Source organism: Carcharhinus amblyrhynchos, chromosome 1, assembly GCF_965287045.1.
Source record: "Carcharhinus amblyrhynchos chromosome 1, sCarAmb.v2.hapA, whole genome shotgun sequence".
NCBI classification, from domain to species: domain Eukaryota; kingdom Metazoa; phylum Chordata; class Chondrichthyes; order Carcharhiniformes; family Carcharhinidae; genus Carcharhinus; species Carcharhinus amblyrhynchos.
This window is the reverse complement of record NC_137324.1, coordinates 85341533-85354069: the sequence shown is the minus strand read 5'-3', so window position 1 is coordinate 85354069 and position 12537 is coordinate 85341533. Positions and strand designations below refer to the sequence as shown.

The 12537-nt window shown below is 38.0% G+C and overlaps 1 protein-coding gene across 3 annotated transcripts in view; it reads right to left on the bottom strand.

Moving 5' to 3' along the window:
- atp8a1 (ATPase phospholipid transporting 8A1) overlaps positions 1–12537 on the bottom strand; it is a 362709-nt gene that overhangs the window by 184276 nt on the left and 165896 nt on the right. For all 3 annotated transcript variants that reach the window (XM_080188142.1, XM_080188135.1, XM_080188148.1), the window contains exons 16-17: positions 10753–10858; positions 82–164 (exon numbers count right to left, since the gene is read on the bottom strand). In XM_080188142.1, the coding sequence (XP_080044268.1) occupies positions 82–164; positions 10753–10858 (189 nt within the window). The remainder of the gene's footprint in view (positions 1–81; positions 165–10752; positions 10859–12537) is intronic.

Below are 12537 nucleotides of genomic sequence, written 5' to 3'. Positions count from 1 at the left end.
AAAATGAACAGAACTGTTTCCAGTTAAGGAAATGGAGCTTAAACCTAAGAAATTATTGGGCTTCAAGTTTGATGTACTTACAGCTTCTATAATTACTGAATTTGGAGTTCGCCCACTGAAGACAAAGCCCAACTGCTTTGCTGCTCTTACCAAAGCTCCTTCATCTATAAAACAAAATTCCTATTATCATCATTTTGTCAATAAGCAATAATACAGAAATGCTACAGAAGTGATTTGTACAGTGCACCATAATCTGTAATTTTAGGATGACTATAAACTTCAAACAAGTCATATGTATCTATTTATGCACCTGAGCAAGAACTGTGTGTGAATGGTAATTTAACTGAAGGAGTTGTTGCCTTCATTAGTCTTTCTACGTTGGACAAGTCTGTCAAAAAATTATAGTTCCAGAACACTAAGCCGATCTGCTTAGGATCTAGGACGAAGTAGGAATCCTGCTCAACCACACTGACTCAGAATTAAGGAATTCTTAACAAGAATTGGATAAAATGTTCCATGCATCTAGCTTTTAATTTTCTTTTAAAAAAATACTATTTGAACTTGATTACGATATGTTTTTACAAATCTGAGAATTCAGCTGACCAGGGCAGCTAAGCAGAAAGATACATATCTTGGACCAAGTTCTGATGAAAGGTTATCAACCTGAAATATTAGTTCTGTTTCTCTCTTTGCAGAAGCTGCCTAATGTACTAAGCGTTCCTAGTATTTTCAGTTTTTGCCTTGGATCCTTGCTGCATTCAACAGATGTTACATAAAACACCATAGTTGTTGGACAATGAGCAAAACCAACATGTTCATGTAATACATTATTTTACAGAATGGTGGTGTTCAAGTTTACTCGTAACATTTTCCATTCCGAACATCGACACGGTAAACAGAAACAATCCCAATGGAAGAAAAGAAAATGGGTTCTTAAGTCACATTAAGAACATCCCGACATATCAGAGGAAATGAAGTTCAAATACAGGATAATTACTCAGTTTGAAATAATATTGGATATACTGTACGGGTCCTCTGCTCCGGAGTTTGTGAAGAAATAGAAAGCAAAATATTTAACATCACACTGTGAGGGCCTTCCCACGATTCAGCGTACACACTTCATTAAACTTAATGAGATATTTGATAATACAAACCATAGTTAACACTCATTGCATGAACATAATATGAACGGCATTCAATATATTTTACACCAATGGAAATAAAAGTGACTATAACAAAATAGTTCAGGGAAAATTAATTTGAAGAATATGATCAAAAGGAAGGAGAATAATTGAAGAGATCATGTGTGAAAATGGGAAAAAACTTTGAAACAAAAATGTAATTATTTATATGACACTTAAGAGAAAGAAAATTAAAATAGGTACTTTGCAAGAAGTTCATTTCTCTTCATGGGGGCGATTCTCCCAGCAAGGTTTACAACAGCTCCCCATGAACAAGGAACTTGCGGCCTGATTCCGCTGGAGTGAACAGAGGCCATGGAGGTTCCTCAGGAGGTTGGGGGCTGAGGGAGTGACCCTGGGTAGTGTCAACCTGGACTCCTGGCACTACTGCAATGTCCAAGGGGCATACTGGCACTGTCCACTGGGCATTGCGCAGTGCCAAGGGAAGTGGACGAGAGAGGGGGTGGGGCCTATTGGGGGTCCCCGCTGCCACACTGCACAGGGATTGGTGGCAGAGGGAGTGAACGAGGTGATCGGAACTGCGGGGAGGGGGTTTCGGATTAGGGCTGGAGGAAGTGTTGGGGGATGGGGGAAGGAGGAGGAGACATTCAGGTTGGTCTTGAGGGGTCCAGGAAGCCAGGAATCAGGGGTGGGGGGGGAAGGGGTTGCGATTCGGGGTCATGGGACTGGCTAGTAATCAGGAAGTTGGCATTGCGGGGCTACTGCATCTGCTGAATTCCATTCTGACAGATCGGCACAGGCGCCGTCACCCACTTAGTGCCATGCTGCCGGCCTCTCCAGTGGGAATAGGCCCTGCTCGTAGATTTTTTAGAGTGAATCTCATTAGGGTATTCAGTGCTGAGAGTGTCGGAGATTCATTCTGAAAATCATGCTTAAAAAACCAACTGGAGTGACTCCAATTTTCACACAAATTTGGCACTTCGAATTTTTTTTTGGTAGAATTGCCCCCAGTGCCTCCCACCACACAGTGCTCATTCTCAATAGACATGCATTTTTGTCCTTTTCATGTCTATACCCATATCGCTTTGGAAAAGATGTGAGCTAAAATCTGGTAATTTGAACAAAAAAGGGCAAAAATGAAATAAGATGAAAAATTTTAAAAAACACATTTGATGTTGTGCATTTTATACTTTTTTTCAAGACATCAACTACATCTTGGTTCACAGAGAAAATCAAGATTAGCAATGAAGTGATGATTATAAATTGACTTTTCAATATTCATAAAACAACAATTCTTGACAATGCATTGAATATTTCAGATAATTAGCGCAGAATTAAATGGAAGACGTGCCTCAAAATGTTCCTGATTAAATTAGTAATATCAGAAAATTGCAAAATAAATTATCTAGCAATGCTTTATGGACAAAAAGACAAATATAATGTCAGAAATGATGGACTTCTTATTCTCTTGAGTATGGCAGGGCAAGCAATTTATACAAAAGAATCAATTTTAGTGCATTTGCCAATAATTTTAAGCTATCACAAGCATGAGAAAGTAGGCTTTCCTCATTAATTCCTCAAAGAAAATTACTTAAAATTCAGAGTTCGTAGGTGATATTAAACTTTGATTATAAATTAACTAAATACTAGGAAACCAAGAGCGATGAATCACAAGAAATCCCACTGGTCTGTTGTAATGAACAGAATACCACTAATGTTAGACTTGGAGTCTTCTCCTGTTAACTTGATTTATAAATGACCTTGTCAAAAGCAATGAAGTAGTATATTTATGATTCTGGCTAATATAGAGTTATATGTGATGTTTAGAAGTAGGTGTGTTATACTCCCAAATTTGGAACTGAGCAGATGGTTCATCAATGGCCATTAATTGAGATATTTAGGCTAGAAAATCTGTTAATTAAAATAGCAAATACACAGTATGTTGCTCAATTTCAAAATCTGTAAATATCATGAAAGTTGCAAGTGTAGTAACCAGTGAATTTGGTAGCAAATTACTGCAGATGCTGGAACTCTGAAATAAAAACAAAAATTGCTGAAAATACTCAGCAGGTCAAGCAACATCTACGGAGATAATCAGAGTTAATATTTCAGGCCAATGACCTTTCATCAGGAGGAGAGAGCAATAGACTTCAAGATAGATGGAGTACAATGTTAGCAAGTGTGAAGTTATCCATTTTGGCAGGAATAATAGTAGGAGGGATTACTATTTAAAGGGCAAAAAGCTGCAGCATGCTACGGTGCAGAGGGACCGGGGAGTCCTTGTGCATGAGTCGCAAAAACCCAGTCTGCAGGTGCAGCAGGTGATCAAGAAGGCAAATGGGATGCTGGCCTTTATAGCGAGGGGAATAGAATATAAAAGCAGGGAGGTCTTGCTGCAACTGTACAGGGCACTGGTGAGGCCGCAGCTGGAGTACTGTGTACAGTTTTGGTCGCCGCACTTGCGCAAGGATATTTTGGCCTTGGAGGGAGTGCACAGGAGGTTCACTAGGCTGATACCGGAGATGAGGGGGTTGGACTGTGAAGAGAGACTAAATAGACTGGGTCTGTACTCACTGGAGTTTAGAAGGATGAGGGGGGGATCTTATTGAGACGTATAAGATAATGAAGGGGATGGATAGGGAAGAGGTATCAGAAAGGGCAGCAGGACTAGAGGGCACAGCCTCAAGATAAGGGGGGGGGGTGCAGTTCAGAACGGAGTTGAGGAGGAACTTCTTCACTCAAAGGGTGATGAATCTCTGGAACTCTCTGCCCGTTGAAGTGGTGGAGGCTACCTCGCTAAATATTTTTAAGTCACAGGTAGATAGGTTTTTGGTAGGCAAAGGAATTAAGTGTTATGGGGAGAAAGTGGGAAAGTGGAACTGAGCCACTTCAGATCAGCCATGATCTTATCGAATGGCGGGGCAGGCTCGAAGGGCTAGATGGCCTACTCCTGCTCCTATTTCTTATGTTCTTATGACATTAGCAGACTGGTGGAATAGATGGACTTATCTCAAATGAAAATAAATACAGAGAAGTGTGCTGTGATATATTTGGCAGAAAGAAAACACATCCTAAATAGTATTATTTTAAATGGGACACGAGTAGTAAGACTTCCACTTGCGCATACGTCTTTGCAGTTGGCAAGATAGGTTAACAAAGCAGTTAAAAGAGCACATGGGATTCTGGACTGTTAAAATCACAGTATGGAGTGCGAAAGCCAGGAAGTTACGTTAAACCGATTGAAAACAACATTGCTGCCCCAGCTGGAGTAGTGCAAACAATTCAGGCCATAATTTTCTAGAAAGGACACAAATCCTTTGGTACAGAATAGATTTAAAAGAATGGTTCCAGGAATGAGGGATTCCAGTTACATGGATGAACTGAAGAACAACTTTGTATTTTGTTAACTGCTTCATCTGCATCATCTTCCTTGAATCTCTTTTAGAATCACATAAGAGTATAGAACAGAAGAAGGCCATTCAGCCCAATGAGTGCAGTTTCTTTATTTACCCACACTGTAGTGGGTATGAGAACAGTAGGCAAAATAGGTTAATGACAGTCCACACATGATTTTCTTTCCCCATAGATTTCTCCAGCACCTGGAGAATGCATCCTGGGAGTTCCAAATTATGTGCTTGTATGCATCACTGTCGTTTCTAGAAGGCATGATGTGGATGTGCCAGCGTTGGACTGGGTAAACACAGTAAAAAGTCTGACAACACCAGGTTTTAGTCCAACCGATTTAGTCCAAATCGGTTGGACTAAAACCTGGTGTTGTCAGACTTTTTACTGTTTCTAGAAGGCACAGATTACAAACATAGGAATGATAATGGACAGAAAAAGATCTTCTGATCTATCTATCCTGCCCAACAATCACAAGATGCACCACCCAGTTTCACCACATATAATCTCCTGAGAAAAGCTAAAAAAATGAAACCTGAGGCCAATTTGGCGGAAAAGATCTGGAAAAATCCTCCCTATGCCTCATGTACTCAAAACTAAACCAGGAGACCTGGCTTTGGTAACTCCTTCCATGACCTACATTTTGTAAGAGGTGATTACCTCCCGGTCCAGAAATTGGTTGAGTTTTTACTTGAAGGAATCAAAAGGTTGAGCATCCAATGTATGAGCTGGCAGCGTGTCCACAGGTCCATTATTCTCCAGGACAAGGACCTTCTCCTGACATCTAATCTAGATCTTGTGTTAAGTAACTTAGAACTGTGACTCCACATCCTATAGAACAAATTGTCAAATTGTACACAAACTATTTTCTTTCTTGTCTTATAGAAAAATCAGATCACCACCAAGTTCTTGCTTCACTAAAATGTAGTTATGTTGATAATGAAGATGCTTAAGAGTGCAAAATGATCCAGTGACTCTTCTCTGCACACTTTCCAAAGCCTCGATGCATCGTTTTGGGATCACTAAACCAGGTATATATTTCAATTGAGATTTGTCCTTGGTCTCAAAAGAATAAAATAGAATGTCTCGCCTTATATTCAATTATCCTGTTAATGCAGCCGAACACACTATTCACTTTAAATATCACTTCATGACATTGTTCATGAACGCTATTTGGGAATACAAGTGAGTGAATGACAAGGATGTGTGCACGGAGGGGAATGTGAGTGAGTGAATGAATGAACATGTGTGAGAGATGCAATGAATGCAGTGTAAGAGACTGAGAGTGTGATTGGGGTGAATGTAAATCTGCCCTATGCCCAAACTCAGTTTTCTCACTCAGTCTCACATATACATGCACCACTCACTCACCCACCCATCCACATAGGCTAACTTTCTCACACTCTGGTCATTGTTATATCTTGCTCTTTCTTAACTTAAAAATGTGTTTTTATGATATTGTTGTACTTTTGCTCAGTAACTATATCTTTCCTTATAACCTCAACTTTGTTTTAAAATTCAGTTTATTGTTGTGACAAATCTTATCTTTCTGAAATTTGCTCATTGGTTCCTTGAATGAGAGGAATATGCAAAAATGAGCACCTGCTTCCCCAACGCAACCCCCCACCCCCCAAAAGAAAAATAGTTGGATAATGTTAGAATGTAACTGGTGATAATTTTGTATTGGATATAATGTGACCAATGGCAACAAGATGCAAGGGTCAGCTGACCCAGTAAACCAATTGAATAGTCAGTTGATCAGCTGACTCACTATAAAAAAGAACCTGTGCAGAATGGTGGGAAGCTTGGATTGGCCAAGGCAAGGCTCCAAGTTTGGAGTAATGATGTTTCTTCATTCAACCCTTTCTTTGATTTATAAGTTGGAGTAAGTTTTGTTCTATTTTTATTGTCTGCATTTGAAGAGTTACTTTTGATGTAACAGATAAGCCTGCCTTAAACTCTATATAAAGTGTTTACTATTGAATGGTATAATATTCTATCTCACTAGTCACTCATCAATCACCTCCTCCATGATGGGTCCAGAGAAAACTGTACTTACCAATCAACTTATGGAGCTCCTGTAGCATCACTTTGACTTAATCCATAACTCCCAGCTTTCTCTCTCTGCTGCTGTTTTTGTCTATCTCTAAACTCCACAAAGTTATCTAAATATTTTCTACCTGTCCTTCCAGCCAATCATCAATTCAGCTTAATATATGTACACTTAAGCCTTGTAGAGAAGCCCCTTATGGTGTATCTTATCAAAAACCTTTTGGAAATCTAAGTATATGATAGCTTCAAACTAGATGTTGAGATCTAGCAATGATGTAAACATGTAAAAGCATGTAAGCTAGCTCAGACTGTTAGACTGCAGATGTTAAAATTCAAATGGTGTTTATTGGTCCATGTGCTAGCCAAGGTATGGATTAAAAAAAGAGTCCACTTCTTCTAAAAGCACCAATCACTTCCCAGGGTATAGTTTTACAAGAGCATTCTGCACTCTGGTATCTTGCATTCACAGACATTAATTCAAATGTGGGTTTACAGTGGGTCTCAACAGGTTACTTGGCTGCAAAGAAACATCACGAGCATATCCTCACCAAACATATGTTCACATAAATTACCAATGTATATCTGCTGGATAGTAATCAATAGTGAAATGTCTGAACAACCTTCCCTAACTGCAAGCTACTGAGGGGACATTTGACGCCCCAGTACCCTGACTGGGATAAACTAACAATGCAAACAATGGACCAAACCTGGATCTTTCCTGCACTGTATGACTCAGCTACTTGTCAGATGAATTCTATCACTGCTCTCCAATGCATCAATGTTGTGCATTTAAAAAAAAAAGGCCCAAAGCAGAGTTAATTCACTTCTTTGCCATAACAGTGTAACCAATCTAGTAGTTTTAAAATATGCGTAATTTAAGAGCACAGGGCCAGAGTGTTCCGACAAATTAGGGGAGATTGATTTGTCCTTTGAGTACCAGATGCCATCTGCAACTGATGGAATTTACATTTTTATTTTGATTGTGTTATCTGCCAAAGAAAACAGACCCTTACAGGTAGACCTTTATATCAGAAATACTAAGAGGGAACAAAGAATCTGCTTATAATCATTCAGTCAAAAATTGGCCAAATTTCAACAAACTACATTTACTTAAATGAACATTAAGAAAACTCAATTTTCTGAAATGGCAATCAAATATAAAAATTAAGAAAAAAGAATATTTTCAATTACTGATTCAAATATCTAAAACATGTAAACCAAATCATTGTTTTCTAAGAAGAAGCAATCATCTGCAAAAGTGATGATTAGCTTCTGTGTTACATTCAGGACTAATTCTGAATAAATTTTATTGACAGCATTGATTAATACAAGGTCCAAGTCCCAAGAATGCATTAGCAAGTAGCTAATGGACCTTATAAACTGAGACTCGACTGGAATGTTTTTTTTAAAGAAGATTTGATGATGGGTTACAATTGCAGTCAAATTTAAGTGCTGGGATACAGCCCATGATCAAGTAATAAGTAAAGAAAGAAAGGATAATTGTAATCCCACATCTCATATGACAGCTGCAGAGCCACAAGATTGAGCAGATGCGACTGTAGTTGGGAAGTGATGTATTAAGTCCATTAGACTTCTATTTCGCTAAATCCATGCAGGATGTTTCTCAGCTAGTGATGACTTCTTGGACTGTTCCAGAAAGAACTTCTCAGTTATATCAGAAACTTTTAACTGGAGGTGCATTTCTTAGAGAAATTGAAACTCAAGCTTTCATACAGATGATCGAGAGAGATGCTATTGAAAGAACAACTACCTTTCAGTAAATAGGAAAATCACAGGATTTTTCACAGTGACACCACATTGGGCTTGAGTTACTGGAAATAATCCAGAGTTTTCGGCTTTTCAACAGACACAGGTGGGCTTTTTGGTGCTAGTAGTGCTTGTTGTATCGAGAATCTGTTTACAGTTTATGAATCTAACAGGTGAAATTTTATTTTTATTTGTATGAACATTTTGTTCAACTAAAGGAAACTTCAAATCCAAAGCCGTTCTTTCTCATTCCTTTGCAACAGCTGCAAAGCGTTTCTAGATCAGTGATAACATTACGCAATACTGATTCAACTCAAACCAGTCACACAATTCAACTGTTAGCAAAAGACATTGAGGGATCATGACTCTTGCTTCATTCCAATGCAGACTGGAGTTGGTCCCCTCTTGCAATATTTCCCCTACTTTGCCATAAATCCATTTCACAACTTAATCCTGGCTCTTGCAAATGGACCAGAAGAGAAATGCACTCCAGTCCTTATAATTCCATGTCACAATGTAGAACTTGTAAGTACGTGCTCAAAATGTGGTGTTAGTTTCCATGGTATTGGAATTTTGCTATAATTGTGGAAAGGTGAGAAAGACCAAGGCTTCGTTCACACTCTGGCTTTGAAAAACTAACTCAAGCTAATGATATATCCACCAGAATGTCTAAGTACTAACATACAAACTATCAGGACAGATCCATGCGCACTTTCCAGTGTATTCAAGATTTTATCTTGAACAATGCAAAGATATGATAAGGCACAAGGAGCATCTCCCATCAACAGTTTACAATGCTACAGCATATTTGATAAGACATTAAGACACAGGAGCAGAATTAGGCCACTCGGCCCATTGAGTCCGCTCTGCCATTCAATCATGGCTGATATTTTTCTCATCCTCATTTTCCCTATAACCCCTAATCAATCAATAATCTATATCTCTCTCTGTCTTAAAGACACTCAACGGTCTGGCCTTCATAGCCTTCTGTGGCACAGAGTTCCACAGATTCACCACTCTCTGGTTGAAGAAATGTTTTAAAGGATCATCCCTTTAGCCTGAGGTTGTCTCTTCTGGTTCTGGTTTTTCCTACTAGTGGAAACATCCTCTCCATGTCCACTCTATCCAGGCCTCACAGTATCCTATAAGTTTCAATAAGATCTCCCCTCATCCTTCAAAACTCCAAGTACAAACCCAGAGTCCTCATACTATAATTATGACTCTTGCTTCATTCCGATGCAGACTAGAGTTGAGTCCCTCTTGCAACATTTCCCCTACTTTGCCATAAATCCACTTCACAATTTAATCCTGCCTCTTGCATGCAACAAACTCTTCATTCTAATGACCTAAAGCTCTTAAGAAACAAAATGGATGGCAGGTAATGTGGAAAATTTAGGGACAGGAGTGAAAAGCATGATTGTTGATTTGGGTTTAAAGATGGGGAGAGAGTTTTCAAAACCGATCTTCACAGCATATGCTTTAAAGATCTACAGAATAATCAGAAAGGAATAGCTGGTTTCACATTCAACAGATAAATAATTTGGAAAGTAGTCAATAAGAAAGGAAAAAGCTTGCATTTATATTTCATGTTACAGAACTTCAGGAACATCCTAAAATAATTCACAGCGATAACTTACTGTTGAGCTGTAGTAACTGTAAAGTGTTAAATGCAACAGCAAATCTGCCTATAGCAAACAAGATAAATTATTTTAAATCAATTTTGATAATATTAATTGAAGGATAATTGTTAGCCAGGGAGCCAGAAAATGATGTTCTATTTGAATGAATAGTGCCTTGGTTTAGTGTTTCTTTTAAAAGGCATCATTCTGGCAAGGTCACATTCCAGTGCAGGACAATGTAGTTAAATCCTGGAGTGGTGCCTATTTCACCATACTCATCATAATTATGTAAATATACTTTGGTTCCAATGATACTGTTCTCATTCAGTCATACTGGACTGGTGCAGTGGTAAGCCATACATAGTTGGGACCCCTTGTAAGTACATGATTGGATATACAAATCTATGTTAGTGTGAGAGAGAAATAAGATTCAGCAGGATAAATTCAGAGCCAGTTCATAAATATCAGAATCCAAGTTAAAATAATGCCAACACAAATAGCCAAGTTGAAGTGCAATTTGGCTGCTGAATTAGCAGAAATCACACCATTATCAGTATATATCCGGCTTAAGTATCTTAACATAATGAAAATTTGGCTCTTCATCATCTTATGCCATACCCAATTGCCTACAAACGTTGTGGAAATGGGTCATAATGTTTTAATACCTCACTACAGCACTATTTTAGAGAACATTTTTAAAAATATAAGCTCTTACATAGCATACAAATATGCAGCCCAATTAATTTCACCTATTGGTTATTAACTCTTACCTGGGGAGGATGCTTGATAGATTATCTTGTCAACATCCCTCTCAGGTACAGCTGTATGGCAAATTGCCATCATCGTTAAAAACTCGCAAATGACTGGTGCTGTGGGCTAGAATGTTAAGAAAAGATTAACTAAGCTCAGGAAAAAAACATGCCAGAGGGTTTGCAAAAAAAAATTGTATATATTACTCAAGCATTAAACTGGCTGATAATTGCCCTATTACATTGCACTTACAGCTATGTGATACAATAGACTCCCCCACTTTACTTCATCCAACCCTATCAGCATCTTCTTCCATTCCTTTCTCGCCAATCTACTTCTCCTTAAATTAATCTATATTTGCCTCAAGCACTCCATGTGGTGGCAGGTTCTACATTCTAATCACTGAGTAACTAAAGCCTCTATGAAAAGATGAGTGACATGGGCTGAATGTCTGACCATTTTTGTTTTCATCTTTGCTAAATCAACTTGGATCTTTGTAACGTTTGCACATGGGATTAATGCAAAGTTTACACAGCATTATATAGACTTTGTGCAATTGATTTCTGCTCACAATGATTCAACTCAGACCGAAAGGAATGATATCTTCAGCAAAGTAGAACAATATACGCAACCAAGATTCCTAATGAGGGAATTAGTTTATCATTTAACTTGACAGGTGAGAATAAAGTGCTTTCCAAACACCAGACACCACAACAAACAATGTTTTCCAACGGTTACTGATCAGCTGTTTCGGGTGAATAGAGAAAATCCTGCTCTGCATACTCATTTTAATTTCAGCGAATTCACAGAATATGGCATCTTACAACGCTTAGCTAAATGAAAGGAGGTCACAGTTAAATTGCACTTGTTTCAAAGCTTCTAATGTATTTAAAAATTTTAAAACCACTTCAGACTAATTAGAATAATTACAATCAATGCAATATTTGATATGAATGTGTAGTGGAATACTTTGAATTGAAAAAGTTCACATATTCAACAACAGAGACAAAAATTCTTCAGTTGTGGATAATTAAATGAGAAAATGTTTTTAAAAAAATGTTTAGAGCTAGCATGCAGTATTTTCCTTTTAATCTTTTCCCCCTTTCATTTTCCTGGCTCACAGCCCCAAACCACAGCCTGTGTCAATGCTCTGGTAGAAATGCAATGTGAAATGCGAGAATCTGGATATTGCTGTCCGATATGACTTCCTCCTTCACCGGCTGCACGAGAGAAGCATCTCACCACCTGACTCACCATTCAAATCGAATGGTACATTTGTTATATTTACTTCATAATTACTTATATTTACTTCAAAATGTGATGATCGATTTCAAAAATATATTTTTGGGGAATATTGTTTTAGTCTGTAAAGAAGGCTGTGCATATGTGTGTGCGCGCATGTAAATGATTTAATTAAACTAGGATAAGTTTAATGGAGCCACCTTGTCTGGGAGAGTGGTGCGATAAAAGCAATAGAGGTGCAAAATGCATGCATTTGTAGAAAAAAGCTATGGTAGAGTAAATTTAAGTAAATACATTCTGTTTTTAAAAAATTGCATTAGGAGATAGGGACTTGGTTTTTCAGTTGTTAAATTTCCAAGGACAGTAAAAGGTGTCTACTTGCAAAAATTTCGCAAATAAACAAGGGAAGGTCATTAAATTTTATTTTACCTAAAATATTTTACTATTTTGGAAAAGTTAAGTTCAAAGAGGTTCTAAGGACAATAGAATTGAAACTGAACAGGAAAAATATTATTTAAGGAACAATGTTGAGCTGAGTTGTTTGGGGAAGACCTCATGGGATA